Raw genomic sequence first — 17,409 nt, forward strand, 5'->3', positions numbered from 1 at the left:
GAAGGCAACGCTACCTCCTGCACTGCCATGCTGTTTTTCCATTTATTAACTTCAGACTTCTTTTTTGATTGATGAACTGCTTCAATTAAATAAAGGCAACTAGAAAATGTTTTGTTCAGGGCCTTTGTTTTCTTCCTAGATACATCTGCACTTTACATATACTGTACATGATTTGAATCATAACATTATTCTTATTATAGGCTACTGTAAAATATTGCATCATAAGATTTTATAGTCTACAATCAGAAAATGAGTCCTTTTTTAGGGCTGTTTAATAAAAAGCAACCTAATATTATTATATGATGACACCTGACCATCACACCTGTCTATATGTGCTTGTTGGACATTTTATTCCAGAACCATAGATTGTTTGTCGATGGAGATTGCATGGGTAGGTTCATTTTTATTTATCTGTTAGTAGTGGATGTAACTGACAAACCCAAACCACAGTAGGTGGCTTTCAGTGCATTTCAGAATTGTTGGTTTCACTTTAAACTATCAGGCTAACCATTGATCCAACACTAAAGCAGCCATTGTGGCAGATCATACACACTCCTCACACATACTCTTCACCCTCCTGCCATCTGGAAAAAAAAACGAAGCATTCGGGCCTTATATTCATACCGTGTAACAGCTTCTTCCCACTACCCACCAAATCCACTGGACTGGACTGATATACACGCACACTCAGATAAACACAATCACCTCCATACGGTGGGACTGGACCAACAAACATGCATGTGCGCACACACTTACTCAGAAGAACACCATCTTGCAATTTCACACACCAACATGCAATTGCGTTTTTGCACAATATTTATTAGATGCTACTTCAACAAGAAATGTTCACTGTTTTTATTTATCATGTCATGGATAATTTATTTGCACTACCTTACCTCCTTATTACAGAGTGGTTCATTGTGTCATGTTGTTTCTCTTGTTTGAAAATTAGCACATGCACTTTATGTTTGTCTTTTTGTATAGTTTTAGACAGTTTTGTTAATTTATTTTGTTAATTTATGTTGTTCATATGGAGCACCTTGGTCCTGGAGGAATGTTGTTTAGTTTCACTGTGTACTGAACTGTATAGGGTTGAAATTACAATAAAAGCCTACTTGACTTGATCTTCTATATACAGGTCACAGGGTGCCAATCCATATAACAGGGTTACACACCTCAGCAAACATTGGTCCCTGGCCAAAACAAGTCACGGTTTTGATTTTACCAATTAAGGCATAAATTGGTAAAAATATGTGACACAGAACATTTCCAAAAAAATTATTCAGATATGTTTGTACATGTCTACAGCACTCTAGAGGTGCATGTATAGCTGTTACTTTGACTTTTAGCTACAGTAAGTGTTGTTCAATACACACCCTCCATTTGAAAGTTGAACATAGCTGTTCAACTTTCATTGTGGAACTATTTTTCAATGGACACCATCTCAACGGTCATCAAACAACCGTCATTTTTCATCAAATGGAAAATTCTGGAACACCATTTAACCTGTATGTTTTTTGGACTGTAGGAGGAAACAGGGATAGTGTGGGACCTGATGTGGGAATTGAACTCTAAACCCTGGAGGTGTGGGGCCACAGTGCTAACCACTACAACACATTTTTTATGTAATAAATTTTACTTTCTTACACTGACGGGGATAGCTACGTGCTACAAACAGTGAGAACCCTGTTTGACATCGGTCAAGTTATGTATATTTGTTGTTTTTATGGCTGTTTGGAAAAACAAAAAACTTTAGTCACTTCTGTACCAGAAAATTAAAATTAAATTAAATTACGTGTATTAGTGTGTGTGTGAGAGAGTATGGGTGTGTGTATGAGAGAGAGAGAGCGAGAGAGAGCGCGCGCGTTTGACACACACCTGTGAGAGGGAGTGCGCGCTCTCGTGTGAGTGCGCGCCCACGGGAGAAGTGTGCGGTGCTAACAGGTGTCTGAACGGATCAAGCTTAAAGTCAGACGCTTTAAAAAATAATCTGAAAAAAAAAAAAAGAACCTGTACAGAATGGAGTGATTTGTGCATTTCTGTATGTGTCCAGTCTCGACACTGATGTGTGCTGATCTGTCGCGTGAGGACCTCCCGTTTCCCGTTTGCAGAGCACTGAACGCGTCTGAAGATTACTAGACTGGATACCGCTGCATTTTCTCCGGGCTTCACTTCTGCAAACGCGTAGAAAACTGCAGGGATTGAAGAACTGAGAAAGGATTACTTTTTTTTTTTTATCTGGAATATCCCACACATTTTTTGGTTTCCACCCCAAACGCTGTATGTTTTTCTGTGAAATAAGCCTTGAGACGTCGTGTTAGGAGGAAAATCCGAGTGGACTATGGCAGTGTTGAGTTGTTTAAGGATTTTACTCATCTGGAATTTGTGTAAGTTTTTAATTGTGTTGTTTTGTCTTTCCCAATATTTCTTTCTTTTTTTTTTTTTAACTTGTTGCTTAAGCGTCGGGCCTCCAACAACACGTCCACGGCTGTCTGATCTTTCAGGAAGAACTGGTTCTGGTGATCAGCTCCTACACAAGTTTGTCAAAATCATTGTGACAGAATGGATAAACCTCTTTCTCTCTCTCTCAAACTCACTCACACACACACACACACACACACACACACACACACACAATACTTTGTTTCATCTTTTTCATGTCCTGTATGTATTACTGTAGCTAAATAATACATCTAAGCCTATTTTGGTTCTTTCATCTTTCTTAGTCTTTAAACATTTGGTGGCTTAGCCGTCAGCACTTTCGCTTCACACCTCTAAGGTTAGCGCTTCGAATCTCACCCACACTCTGTATGCATAGAGTCTGTTCTCCTTGTGTTTGAAAATCTTTTCCTTCTGCCTGCTCTCTGTTTCCTCCCACAGTCTAAAGACCAGGACTGTAGCATGATTAGTGCTTCCAAACTGCCTGTAGAGTGTGCCTGTGCCTCTGTGTGTGTGTGTGTGATTGTGCCCTGTGATGGGTTGGTATCCCATCCAAAGTGTCTCCTGCCTTGTGCCCTGAGTTACCTAAGATCGACCCCAGATCACTGTGTCCGGGCACACTATGATCAGAATAGTTAGTAGATTCAAGTACACTTTTTCAATTTGTCAATATCAACAACTGGCTATAAAAAAGAAAAAGAAAAAAAAAGTTTATATTTCCCTGGTGGCACGTTGGCTTAGTGGTTAGCACTGTAGCCTTGGCCCGGGATCGATTCCCGATGGAGTTTGCATGTTCTCCCTGTGCTTGGTGGTTTTCCTCCAGGTACTCCAGTTTCCTCACACAACCCAAAAACAGGTAGGTTAGGCTAATTGCTGTTCCCAAATTCCCCGTCGTGTGTGCATGAGGATGTGTTTGTGGCCTATGATGGATTGGCACCCTGTCCATGGTGGACCCTGTTTTGTGCCCTTAGTCTCCTCGGATAGGCTCCAGGCTGAGAGGATAAAGCCAACCATCCCCCAAAAATCAAGGGATAGGTATGTTTCCAATGTTGCCATTTTTCCCCCTGTCCAGGACAATTTGGCAAAAACAAATCTTCAGAATTGTCACGTAGTTTGATTATGAAGACACCATCATCAAATTTATCAACATCACATACATACTGTATACATGCTCAGGAGTGATGATAATACAAAATAAGCTGTTCATTGCTGAGTCTAAGTGTATCATTGAGGAGTGTGTCAATGGGAAGCTTTTCAGCATCTGTGCGTGTGCTTGTGTGAGAAGGGAAAGCAGAGCGTTATGTTCACAGTATACAGCCTATAAGTCATTTTAATGGGTTTGGGTATACCTGATTAAATGACAGGGAAAGAAACTGGTCCTTTGACATTAGTAGCCTCCTGATGGAATGTCTGTGATTTAATTAATAAATGCTGACTAGATATAAGTTTGGAATGACAGTTAGATTTTTTTGCCACTCCTTAGAGAGGAGTATCAAAGCCAGGTCTTGTAGAGACAGAGCCCTACAGATCGTTGTATTTTTTGTTATTTCATATCAAAATCAGGTAAGCCGAATCGGGTAGAATGGATACCATGGAAGCTGTGGCCTTCTTGGACCTGAGTGTGAACAAAACAGTTTATGCAAATGCAAAAGAACAATCAATACTTCCATTTATGTGTTTATTTTTTATTGTATTAAGCAGCTTACGTTTAAGGTCTTAGTGTGCAATTAAAAAAAAAAAAAAGTATTAACACTTAGGCAAAACTGTGTTTCATGACTTTGTTGATCAAATAAAACATGAACATGAGGAAATTCTCCATTGCCCATCATACATTTATATCTTTTAAATCCAGGTGTTGTACCTCACAAGTTAAATAGTGACTCTCCCGTAAAATGTTTTGTACTGTGGCTAAGAGTTCTTTATCTCATCTGTTGTTCAACGTGAAAAGAACATAATAATTCTGTTTTTTTTTTTGTAGTATTAGTAGTGATGTGTTTAAGCAGAAAATGTTGGCCTTAACCAAAATATGAAACCAATTAAGTCTCCAACCACATTGCTTTGGCTTATTTTTTGTCGGATATTTTTTTCATACCAGGTGCATGCTGTATGCTGAACACACCCATGAGTGTAAATTAGTTGTCTGATTTGTGAATAAGTGTAAAAATCAAATGTATGTCTCAAAACTGTGTTACACAAATCTGCAGGTACATTGTCAGAGGATTCTAGTCCACTCAATATACTGACCTCTACAAGTGTGTTTCTTTATTACTAATTGGCCTTAGCTCTGAACAAGTTGAGCAGCATATCTCTCCTTCGTCCTTAAGCCTTTTCTGCACATGTTGTTTAGCTCCACCCTTCCTTTAATACACTCACTCCCTTTTGTATTGTTATGTGTTTTTCATTTTCTCTTAAGTTTTTGCAAGCAACCACTCCACCCTTTTGTGAAGGATCTTTTCTAAGATGACTTTCATGAATACTTATGGGCAATTGCCCAGTGAATGATGCACAAAAATGAACTGACCAAATATTATTTGACAGTATTACATTTGACTGTTTTATTTTTGCTCTAAAAACAGGAAACGACGTTTTTTCAACATTCTAAAAGTTAATATTGCAGTACATTTTCTTACCCTCTCTGTTTATTTTGTAGTGGTCTGTGCAAATGGAGGAACATTCGTGATACCCCCAAGTTCAACTGTGTATACGTCAGCAGAAGAAAATGTACTACTGCCCTGTAAGTTCTTGCCAGCAGATGGGGAGGTGGTCATTCAAGTTATCTGGAACCATGTTAAAACAGATGGGACCGAAGTGCAGGTTATAACTGCTCATCGTCAGGAAGGACAGCAAGGTACAAAGTGTTCACTGTATACCTTTGTTGGCAGTAAATGTTTATGCTGAGGAAAAAAAGAGGTGTAAACTGTACCTTTACTTGTTGCTGGTGTGGTCCCCTTAAGATGGACCTTTTATGCTTTAGTTAACATTAGAACATTTTTAACTAGTTTTAATATTGTTATTGTTGTTGTTATTATTATTATTATTATTATTGTTATTATTATTGTTTGTGTTAATAATAATAATAATAATAATAATAATAATAATAATAATTCTGTAAATTTTGTTCGTTACAATGATTGTAGTTAAAAGCACTATCCAAATAACATTGAATTGAATTGAATTAAATTAAATTGAATTTAACTAAATTGAATTAAATTGCTCTAAAGGATGATTACGGCCCATTTATCTATGTTGAATGTTTAAACGAACACTATATCCATACAGTAATTACAGGTGAATTATTGAAAGCATTTTTAAAAAATACACTCTAATAATGAAAGGCACAATTTATAACAGTTGTTCGTAGGGTGTTGAACTTCATTCAATTTTGCATGTTGTTTACTGTAGACAGTAGATGACTCTCATACAGTTAAATCTCCATGAATGAAGAAGTGAATCTTATGCACATTCAATGTATACATGCAAAACAACATCCCTTTTATGGTTTTCTTATTGCCCACAATGTCATCAGAAAGTTTATTTTTTTATATCATATTTGCAAAATAAAGTTTTCATGTAGCCAGAAGTTTTTCTCTTAACTTTTGAATGAGGTACTATTTTTAGTGTTCTAGCTGTCAGAGTTTTTATATTCTTTTTTTTTTCTTTCTAGAATCTCCTGCCTATGCAGGCCGTGTGCGCTTTGAGGACAGCAACCCCATGATCAACTCGGCTCTGATTATGCTGAACGCAGTGCTGTCGGATGAGGGAAGCTATACCTGTACCATTGCTACGTTCCCTAGTGGTACCCTAAAGAGTCAAGTGTCTCTTACTGTGTGGAGTAAGTGTTTTTAAATTTCTCAGGAATCCGTCCTTCTCTCTCCACCCCACGTACAAGATCGAAGTATAACCTACAATACCAAAGCACAAATGAGCTGATATAGAAATGTTGTGTATGATTATCAGTAGATTGCACCATTAAAGTTCTGACAGCTGGCTGATGTTTGAGAGCAGAGAAACAGAATTAGCTGTATTTTTGGTGTGTGAAATGTCAGTCAATCAGTAGAACACAAGTTAATAGTAAGATGTCAGAAGGATGCAGATATTTTGTTATACTGTCCTGTGATGCAGATTAAAAACAGTGACGAGCCTTTGCCTTACCCTAAACTGATCACATACCCTAAATTAACATGAACAGTACGTTATGAGTGGCCTGTTAAGAAAAGGGTATAGCCCCAAAATATGGTATTTATTGAATATTCTTGATTAACCCAATTATGAATTGTAACTACGTGCATAGTGCCCTGTAAATGACTAACGTCCCATCCAGAGTCTACTGGAACATGCATTATTATTATTATTATTATTATTATTATTATTATTATTGATTAAGAGACTTTGTGAAAAGAAAAAAAACACAAATTGCACTGTTAAGTTAGAGATGCAGAAGTTTGAGGATTGTCATTCTTTGAAATGAAGGAGGAACAAGGACAGGCTATATCTTTTCTACATTGGTAAAAAACATACAAAGTTGGCAAAGATCTTCATTTAGTGTTTTGATCTAATAATTAGTGGTGCATTAAATTCAATGTGCCAGTTAACTTTATTCAAATTAAAGGATACAAAATTGGTTGAAATCAAACATATATGAATGTATTGTTTCACGTTTTTTGGCACCCTGTCCATTGAATCATTGTGTGCACATCAGTCATGGGCTAGTAATTGTGGAAAAAATCCAAAAATATGTTTTGGAAGGATTTCTATGACAGTTCCAGTGGAAGGCAGTATCAGATTATCACTGTATTAAGCAATATCGCACTAGCTATAGTGCAGGAGTTGTACTGAATTTCAGCATATAACAAGTATGCTGATATTCAGTAAAGCAGCATGAGTGTGTGTTTAACACTGTATTTATACAAAAGTTCTATCAACTAAGTACTATTTCAGCCAAAATATGGCCAGATGATTTATTTATTTTTGCTTAGTCACAAAAAAGACATCCCAGATGTGGGTTGCTATATTATGCACAGACTGACGGACAGCCCGTAGTAAGTGTAGTCATGGTTTCGGTGTAAAACAGCACACTGTGTTTGATCAGCATCCTGCTTGTTTAGGTAAATTAGTGGACTGGAACTATCTGTATAAAGTTGATCTAATTAAGAAATAGTAGCGGTCCTTCATTAAGTAAATAAAGGTTCGAAAGGGAAACCAATGAGCTAAAAAAAAAAACTCAATATTAATTAAAATTCTTCTTCTTAGGCTTTATAAATAGTGCAACAGCATATTCAGAGGGATGGCATAATTGGTCACCCCTGTCAGTCTGTTTAACACTAAACAATGTGGCCAGTCAGTGGAAATTAGCAGATGACCATGATGATGTTATGAATATGATGTAATTATGATCATGAATATTATCATAGACTTAACTGAAATTTTTATTAAAGTATGATCTAATCAGCCATAACATCAAAATCACATGCCCAATATTGTGTGGATCCCCCTTGACCTGCCAAAACAGCTCTGACTTGTTGAGGCCTAGACTCCACATGACTTCTGAAAGATCAGTGTCAAACTTCTGTTCAAATGGTCCCAGGTTCAAACCCCAGTACGATCAAGCGGACCCATTACCCTCAACTGCTCATATGCGGAATATGATAAAGCATTTGGTTGACACCCTTATTCAGAGCGACTTACATTTAAGTTTAAATGTAAATGTAAGCCTCGAGGTGGTCTTTCTAAGGATCGGACTGTTTGTCCAGAACATTCAGATGCTTGATTACAAGCATCTGAATGCTTGAACATACAGATGCTTGATTACATCTGGGCAATTTGGAGGCCACCAAGTCAACATCTTGACTTCTTTGTCATGTTCCCCAAATCATTGTTGAATAGGTTTTACAGTGTGGCAGGGTGCATAATCCTACATAATCCTGCTGCAAGAGCTACTATTAGGGAATGCCGCTGCCATGATGAGTGTACTTAATTCGTGACAATGTTTAGGTGGGCCGGTATGTGTTAAAGTAACATCCACATGAACGCCAGGACCAAATAGCTCCCGGGAGGTTAGGCTAGATGAACTTGCCTTGACTCCACATGTGACATTAGTGAGTATTAACAGCCCATGATCGGGTTGCTGGTTCACTAAATGTCCTTAATGTGATCTTTTATGGTGGGGACTAATTGCTGCACACCAGAAACCTGCTGTTTTAAAGATTCTTTTTCCCAGTCGTCTTGCAATCACAATTTGCCCGTTTCCTATTTTTCCTGCTTCCATCACATCAGCTTTGAAAAGTGACTTGCTGCTTAATATGTCCCACAGTATAACAGATACCACTGTAATGAGATATCAATGTTATTCACTTAATATGTAATAGGTTTATTGTTTTTGGTGGTCTTGGTTGATCACTAATCCTCCATCAAGTCAGTAAATGTAATAAGGGCAAAAAAAAACAATTTACTATTTTTTGTCTGACTCACACAAATATAATATATTACAGTGGCAAAGAAGTGCAAAACAAAATAAAAAAAATTATAAAAAAATAACAAATCCAAAAACAAAATAACAAAACAGAAAACAAAATAAAGACGATAAAATAAAACCGAAAACAAAAGAATTAAACTGGAATCAAAATTACAAATAAAAAAAAACTAAATTACAAAACAAAACAAAAAAATATTCGAAATCTGGAAACAAAATAACAAATTCAAAAACAAAGTTACAAATCCAAAAAGAATATAACAAAAATGAAAATCAAAACAAGAAATTTAAAAACAAAATAACAAAACAGGAAAACAAAATACCAAAACCAAAAAAAAAAATAATTCCAAAAACGAAATAACTAAACTCAAAAATAAAATAAAAAAAACAAAATTACAAATTTGAAAATCAGCAGTAAGCATTTCACTTACAAACTTCACCTTCCTTTTCCGGTTTGGCCGAATTGTTGTTGTGTTTTGTGATTTATTTTTTTTGTTGAATTTATTTTGGTTTTGCACTTCTTGGCCACTGTAATATACACACAAACACACACACACACACACACACACACACACACAAGGTATTGTCCACATAGAAAGATGCACTGAATCAGCCAGCTTTTCAACTAACATGACTTTACATGTATGGTGTATTGTTTGAAGAACAACAATACCCGATCATTACTTGGTTCTTTTCAGACAATGTTTTTAAGATGATGTTTTGATTGTAAGTAGAACGTAAACAGTGGCAACTGTTCAGGCATTTGGCCTAAATGACACATTCTGTTGAGTGTATCTATAATGCAGCTTAGATGTGAATGAAAAACTGAGAGATTTTATTATAGTAGTAATTGTTAAACTTTCTAAGCCTTGTGTTTTTTTACTTCCCCCTCAGCTAAACCTATCTCCACATTGGACCCTGTTGTTCTAGTAGAGGGACAGGAATTTCGACTGGCTGCAACGTGCCGTGCAATGGCTAAGCCTCAGCCGGGTCTCTCATGGGATACAGATCTGCCAGGTCAGAGCCAGAACCGCAGTCTGGACAATGGCGTTGCTTCCATCCAGTACTCTCTTCACCCTCTGAGGAGTATGAACGGACGAAAACTGGACTGTCTGGTCTGGCATCCGTCTTTAAAAAGTCCACGGAGGCTCACTAATCAGCTCGTCGTGCAATGTGAGTTAAATAAAGAGGTTTTATAGAGGTCGTCACTGTAGGTGATTTGTTTAGAGTGTTTTTGTTTAGAGCACAGGTAAAACATCATGATATGTCAATGACTTTGTCGTAAATCATTTAACGCAGTAGGATGAATTACCTAATTTAAGAGATTAAGTTTCTAACATCCTTACACTTCATTAACACTTAAATTACCAAATAGAAAATACTTGGTTTTATCTGGTTAGCTGCTCTGAACCTGTGTTTTAACATGTAGAGGCTGGCTTTCTAGCACCTGTTTTGTGTCTGTCTCAGGACTGCGATTACACAGTTTCTGTCTGATTCATTGTCTTAACATCTTAAGTTACGAGAAATTCAAACACTGTTTGGGCGTGACCACCCGAGCAGAATATTTTGCATTTGTTTTAAAGAGTGTGGTTCCAAGTCACAGGATTGATATTTTTATATGATTTAAAGTTGTTATTATTATTATTATTATTATTATTATTATCATTCACACTGTTTGCTGTAATATAAAAAAAAAAGTATAGTGTGTGTTTGTCTAATGGTGTGTGTGTGTATGTGTGTGTGTGTTAGATCCTCCAGATGCAGTAATCTCAGGTTATAATGGGAACTGGTATTTGGGTCTGGAGGGGGCGAGACTACAGTGTGACGGTGGAGGAAACCCCAAACCACACAACTTCACCTGGACTAGGTATTACCACAGCCGTCTGCCTCTCTGTCTGTTATTTTTCTTATCCTTTTTTTTTTGTTTACAATTTTTTGTTTTTCTGTAAATGTTGTTCTGATCTCAAATTTAAACATTTATTGCATTCTTTATGTTTTGGCTGGTGGGTTTAAAAAAAAAAAAAAAAAAAAAAAACTTCTATGAAATTAGATTTAATGTACTACTTTAATATCAATAAACAGAACGAATGCCTTGATAGAAAACAAACAAGTAAGACTTATTTTTAGAAGAAAATGCTATAGTATAAATTCAGTCCAGTACAATGAAGTCACTCTTGACTTAGACTTATGAATCTTCTTCATGGTTTCCTACAATAGATGGATAAACAACTATAGTAAACGTTGCATAAGCAATACTTGTTTTTCCCAAGTTCCGTCCAAGGAAGGTTGTTTTTGTGTGTGTGTGTTTTCTCCCAGCTTCGTGCCACAGTAATCCTGGCTCAAGGTGTGGTATAACAGTGATTCAATCTAAATTCATTAACACACCCTGATTGATTCACTTCCTAGGCAGATCGAACAGTTTGCAGTCGAGTGACCTTCATGACCTCATTGACATGAATTTTCTTCATACATTTATATAGAATCTTTTTTTTCTATTAAGGTAACATCTGTTTTGTAATTATGTCATAAAATTTTGCAATTGTCTAAAAGCACATTCAGTCAGTTGGACAGAGTTAGTTCCTGAACTTTGTCTTACAACACAAACACACTCGAACACACACACACTCATTAAACATTTCAGCAGGCACCCTAAGTGGGAGAACCTGTTCTGTGCCTGCTTGGTGCAAATGCAAAGCGAGTCAAGTAAGTGTGTCCTTGTATCGTGTTCCAGCTTGTGCAAAACCGTCAGGAACACACACAAACTCAGAGCTTTTCACACGAAGGAGGGAGAGGTGGATGAGAACGTTGGGAAAACAGTAGATGACTAGTGAATGAGTGGACATGTGTTTGGGAAAGATGAAAACGTAAGAAGACGTAGGAACCGCCGTAAAGCGGTCTGTCTGTGTGTGAACGGGTAAACGTGATGACATACAGCAGTCCTCTTGCCGTCTTTATGCAAACTTGGCGCTGCATCATGTACAACATCATGTAAAGCATTTCCCACATGCTTCCTTGAATTTTTTTTTTAGAGAAATTATAATTCATGACTGGTGTGAAGTGAAAATAAAGGAATGGAAATTGTTGTTGAATTGAGATTGTTGTTGAGCCTTGAACGGTGTGGACAAGCTCTATCCATGTAATTTCTGCTGTTCAGGTTAAGTAGAAATATGCATCTAACAATATCTTTCCATCTCACAGAAAAGATGACAGCTTACCAGATGGCGTGACTGTGGAGAAGGAAACATTGAAATTCAACAGACCTCTCAGATTATCAGACAAAGGAGTGTATGAGTGTATAACCACTAATACTGTGGCTTCTGGGAAAGCGGACCTGCTAATAGAAGTTGCAGGTATCTGTCCATTTTTTTTTTGTATCTCTGTGTTTTAAAAAAATATATATATATTATTTTATCCTAAAGTCAAGTTTCTTGACAATAAACCCCAAATAGATAAATAATAAATCTTGTTAAAATTCCATATGTCAAATACAGTTGGTAATATGAAGCATATAAGCCAAGAAGACTATGGTTTATTTCATACAGTGGTTATTTTTTTTTCAATCTACTGTGATGTATTATGCATTTAATAAGGAAACATTTATATCTTACATCACGAACAAGAACTTGAACCCAGCTTCACGCTTAACATTACTGACCCCTAGTGCTTGTTCTGGCACATTATGAAATAGAGAATTTATACATTACTGCATATATACATTATTGTATATGTGTACCAAATATTTACAAGGTTAGTTGAGTTGGAGTAGAGTGTGTACACTAACAGCTGTGTGTTTGTTGTTTCTCTGTGTTTTCATATGACAGAGAAACCCACAAAGGGACCGTTCTACATCATCCTGATGATCATCATTGGAGGAGTTGCAGGATTGTTGGTTCTTATTTTGGTGATTGTAGTAATAACAGTAAACCGCTATCACAAACAAAAAAACAGACAACTGGCTATGGAGCTGAATGAGAAAAAGTAAGAAGAAACCATTTTTGGGTTTTAACACAACAACGCAGTTGTTCAATGTAAACACATCATTAGATCCATAATTGAAAATTCTTTCAGATTTCATTAATGATTATTCTTTCTCTCTCTATATATATATCTCTCTCTTTCTCTCTCTTTCATTTTTTCCAGGGAAGAAATTAGCACTCTATCAAGACAGGCCTCGATCAGAAGAGTTGCCTCAACATCCATAGAGAAATACCAGGTATGAGCTCACACACCTGCTATACAATTAAGGACCATGTAGATGTATGTAACAATGTAGCACCATCATATGTCACATTTCTTTTTATTTTATCAGATGGAAGAGAACATACCCTTAAGAGTTGAAGGAACAATACGGACCAGTCTCAGTTCATTGGTCGGTTTTTGCCCTTTTTTCTGTCTTGTAAAAATGAAATGTCATGCTTGGTTTTAATTTCCACAAAAACCCTTTAAATACACTTTCAGCTGATGTTTGGCCTTTTTTTTATTTCTCTATTACATAATGCAAAAAACAGGAACGTCCCCGCTCTCGAGACAGCCATTCCACTTTGGGAGGGCTAGACTCTCTGGGTCGACCCGCCATTTATAACGCATCCAGACGAGGCAGGGAGCGACCAATGGACAGAGAGAAGGATGGGGAGAGAGTTCCAAATCGACCCAAAATGGACCCTTACTCCAGAAGCGATATGTCTATGGTGCATCCGGTATGTACACTATTGTGTCTCAGCTGCTGTATATTCAAAAGTATTTATGACTGCTGTAGAATACCTTCCGGGCATGCTGCGATCCAGTCCATAAATTTTACTCTTGACCTGTTAATTACAGCAGGTAAAGGGTACAGATTGCTTAAGGGCTCAGTGCTGGCCCTCTGGCAGTTCATGGGTCTCAACTGATTAGACTATATTTTTATCATTAACTTTTGACATTAAAGGAAAAATCCACTCACACACCACTTGTATGTTAATTTCTACTGTTAAAATATGATCTTAAGTGGCGCAGTGGAATTTGAGTTTTAGCCTGTTGGCTAACAGGTTTTCCACATTATCTACATTGCTGATATTTGCATTTTAGCTCTTGCTTTATCTCTACTTAATGTGTACTTCTCTCAAACCAATACCAGTGTCAGCACCGTCAGATTTGTCATCTTGTAGATCATTAATTAGATCATTAATTAGGGCTCTCAAAAGCTAAATTGGGGTGAATAAATAATAATAATAATAATAACAACAACAACAACAATAATAATTTCTCAATAATATGATACTGAACGTTAGGGAAAAATGGTGACTAAGAAAGTATTTTTTTTTTTATGCATTTTAAATCTTTTTAATGCATTTTAAAGACTGTTAGGATTCATTTTTGAGATCATTAAATATTTCTAAATGCATGTCTAGTGTGAATCCACCGGAATAACATAAATACAGCATCTACCAACATAGTTTAAGTTTCAAAGTGCAGGACACCTTAAGTGATTTCTTAATTTGTCTCATGTATGCGGAAGAGGATGGATGGTGCATAGCTCCGAATGTGTTACCCATTACTGCAATGGTATGAACAATTGTTTGAAAAGATGCAAGTGCCCATGCAGAATTTTACTCTAATTCATGAACAGCAAGCATTGCATTCAGCGATTTTTAAGCATCTTTTTACTATACTTGTCTTGTTTTTGTTTGTTCATTTTCAGGAAAGTCTCTTCCATCCTCCTTTACAGCCTTCCCCTTTCTCGATGGAGCAGACTGCTGAAATTATCAGATCTCGGAACGGTAGCGCCATCCTACCAGCAGATGGCAGACCGCAATCAGGAGGAGGCAGCATAACTGGCAGCAGAGCAGGCAGCAGAGGGCATCATTCCCCCTTAAATTCAATCTACCCCACACATTTAGATAATGAAGACATGAGGCCAGTCGATGAGGGATCAGAGGTTTCCAGGGGCCAAATCGAACCCGATGGGATGGATAACGGAGGCAGCGAGACTGCAAGTTCACAAATTTCCGAGGCAATGTCCAATCACTTCGAGCACACCAACGGTACCCTATGGCCTAAGCAGAAACCCAACAACATCTTACTAGCACCGGAGATCAGTCGGTTCCCCCTTGCCCATACAAACATGATTCACCACCCTCCTCAGATAGTATAGCTCTCAGACTTCAGCACTGCACACCATCGAGACTGGCATTGATACGTTTTGGATTCTGCAAGACCTTCGAGACGTATTGAGACTGGAACTTTGGCAAGTGAATTATCTCACCTGAATGTAAAAAAATAATAATCAACATAGGTGACATACTCTTACTGACATACTCTGCGAACGGTTACTGCAAGGTTAGCAATTCAAGCTAGCAATTTATCCTCATAAAAAAAGACTTGTTTTTTATGGCATACATCAATTCTGTGGTATTAAGTAAAAGACTGATGTTCCTTCATGCATGTTTCAATTGCACACATGCTTTTTTTTTATATAGATGAGTATTAAAATGCAACACTTTCAATGAGAGAGACTTGTCACTGTGAAATGATGGCGTGACAAAGAGAGTGAACAGTGTCTTCCTGTTCTTTCTGCCACACAGTTCAAACTGCTTCACAGAACAAACCTCAGGATTAAACCTCTGTTTACCTGGGAACCTTTCTTCCTAATAACCATGAATTACAATGACTTTACCTGTGAGCTATGTCTTCTTATCACTGTATATAAAAGTTGCAGTATATGCAGACATGAAGTATTATTAACAATATTTGTACATGTTTTATGTAAATGGTTTTCCTGGTTGGACTGGGGCATCACTTTAAGGCCTTAAAAGTGTGCTTTGAATAACCATATTATGACATGTACAGGCTTAAGCACTTCCAATCTAAGGAATCACGGAGGGTTCCGCACTTCCACTCCTCACATTTATAATGCAATATTAGCTATATCATTTTACATGTATAGTAGTTGCTGGATGATATGCCTTAGGGTTCAGGGATGGAAAGGATGGGAATGTTAAGGCAAATTACTTTAATACATTATAGAGCTTCTTTTTTTTTTAAACAGTATGCCTGTATATAAGGACAAGATTTACAGTACCTGCAGCTTACAGGTGTGTTTAATTTTTATAGTCTCTGTTACAGTTTGCTTGTTACAGTTTTGTTACCACTTGTGTGTTACGACAACCTGTTGATTGTGTGTTGCTTCTGTGCTGCTGGTTAGTGCTTGGAATTTGGGAAATGGTGCTAGGTACAGTATGTGCGCTTATAAACGTAAATGTAAAATAATATGCTGTATAATATTACATGTTTTGTTATTTCTATATGTTTGCAGTTTGACAGATTATTGTCCTTTATTATGATTTTGTGCTTATTCCTTATTCTTACACAGTGGACAAATGAAAGGCCAAATAAGAAGCAAAATACCAAATTTATCATTTATTATGATCTTTAGTACACGCTTTATCCTAGTTGGGATCATAAAAGATCCACAGGTGCACCCCAAGAAACACATCCTAGATGAGAAGACAGTTCACTACGGGATGCACAAAGGTGTTTTGCATTTAAGTTGCTAAAAGTGCATTTGAGGCACTGTGGCCTTTCAACTCCAGGGTCAAGGGTTTGATTCCTGCCTTGGGTCTGTGGGCATGGAGTTTGCATGTTCCCCACATGCTTGGTGGAGTTCCTCTGGGTACTTCGAGTTCCTCCCAGAAAGACATACAAATTAGTTTAATTGGTATCCCGGAAATTTTCCCTAGTGATGTGTGCCTGTGTTGAATTGGCACCCTGTCCAGTTTCCTGGGATAGGCTCCAGGCCCCCGCAACCCTGTACAGGATAAGTGGCAGACAAGATGAATGAATGAATGAATGAATGAATGAGACAGTATGTGACACGATGTTGACATCACAACTGAATGATAGGCAGATAATTCTGAATATTTAAGACTGTAAAATAAATAATTATGGTTTATATATTGATGCTTGTGTTCTAATACCTTACTGTTCCTGTAACAGCTCTTTCACATGGGCTTGTACAAGCGAACACCAAATCTAAACAGATTAAAATGTCATCTATAAAAAAGGAATGTATTTAATGGTTGATATGGTAAAATTTTCTGTTAGGGGATGTTTAATTAACATTTTAAGGAAGGAGGTAGGTCATGTTCTCATTAATGTTATAGTACCTGTATACACTCACTCCTTACAAACCGGTCTTTCTATGGTAATAAGACAAAATCCAGCTTGTGATGTTACAGATATAATGGAAAGAGTAATTCTGAAACCTAAAGACATAGATTTTGTGAATGGTCAGACACTTTAAAACTACTTGAATTTAAATTCAATTTAAAAGTTCATTCAGCCTATTACCTTCTTTCTTTGTTACTGTGTGAGCCTCATGTTTTTTGCAGGTGCAGCAGCATTTGGATTTTAAGGAAACCTGAAAGTCAGAGATTGCTGTAGCGCTAACAGCATCCTCACTCCTGTGTCCTTGCTACATGGCACTATTCATACTCTTCTTCACAAACTCTCATAGCTGGGCAAAG

At 37.1% G+C, this 17,409-nt stretch overlaps 1 protein-coding gene across 1 annotated transcript; it reads left to right on the forward strand.

Moving 5' to 3' along the window:
- Positions 1 to 1,928: 1,928 nt before the first annotated feature.
- On the forward strand, positions 1,929 to 16,835 carry nectin4a (nectin cell adhesion molecule 4a). The gene is made up of 11 exons (XM_053504817.1): positions 1,929 to 2,387; positions 5,090 to 5,287; positions 6,104 to 6,271; positions 9,803 to 10,081; positions 10,658 to 10,775; positions 12,107 to 12,258; positions 12,730 to 12,886; positions 13,049 to 13,121; positions 13,218 to 13,277; positions 13,417 to 13,605; positions 14,586 to 16,835. The coding sequence occupies exons 1-11, from the start codon at positions 2,342 to 2,344 to the stop codon at positions 15,036 to 15,038; spliced, it is 1,893 nt and encodes a 630-aa protein (XP_053360792.1). The 5' UTR covers positions 1,929 to 2,341; the 3' UTR covers positions 15,039 to 16,835.
- Positions 16,836 to 17,409: the final 574 nt, after the last annotated feature.

Source organism: Clarias gariepinus, chromosome 1 (assembly GCF_024256425.1).
Source record: "Clarias gariepinus isolate MV-2021 ecotype Netherlands chromosome 1, CGAR_prim_01v2, whole genome shotgun sequence".
Classification (NCBI taxonomy): domain Eukaryota; kingdom Metazoa; phylum Chordata; class Actinopteri; order Siluriformes; family Clariidae; genus Clarias; species Clarias gariepinus.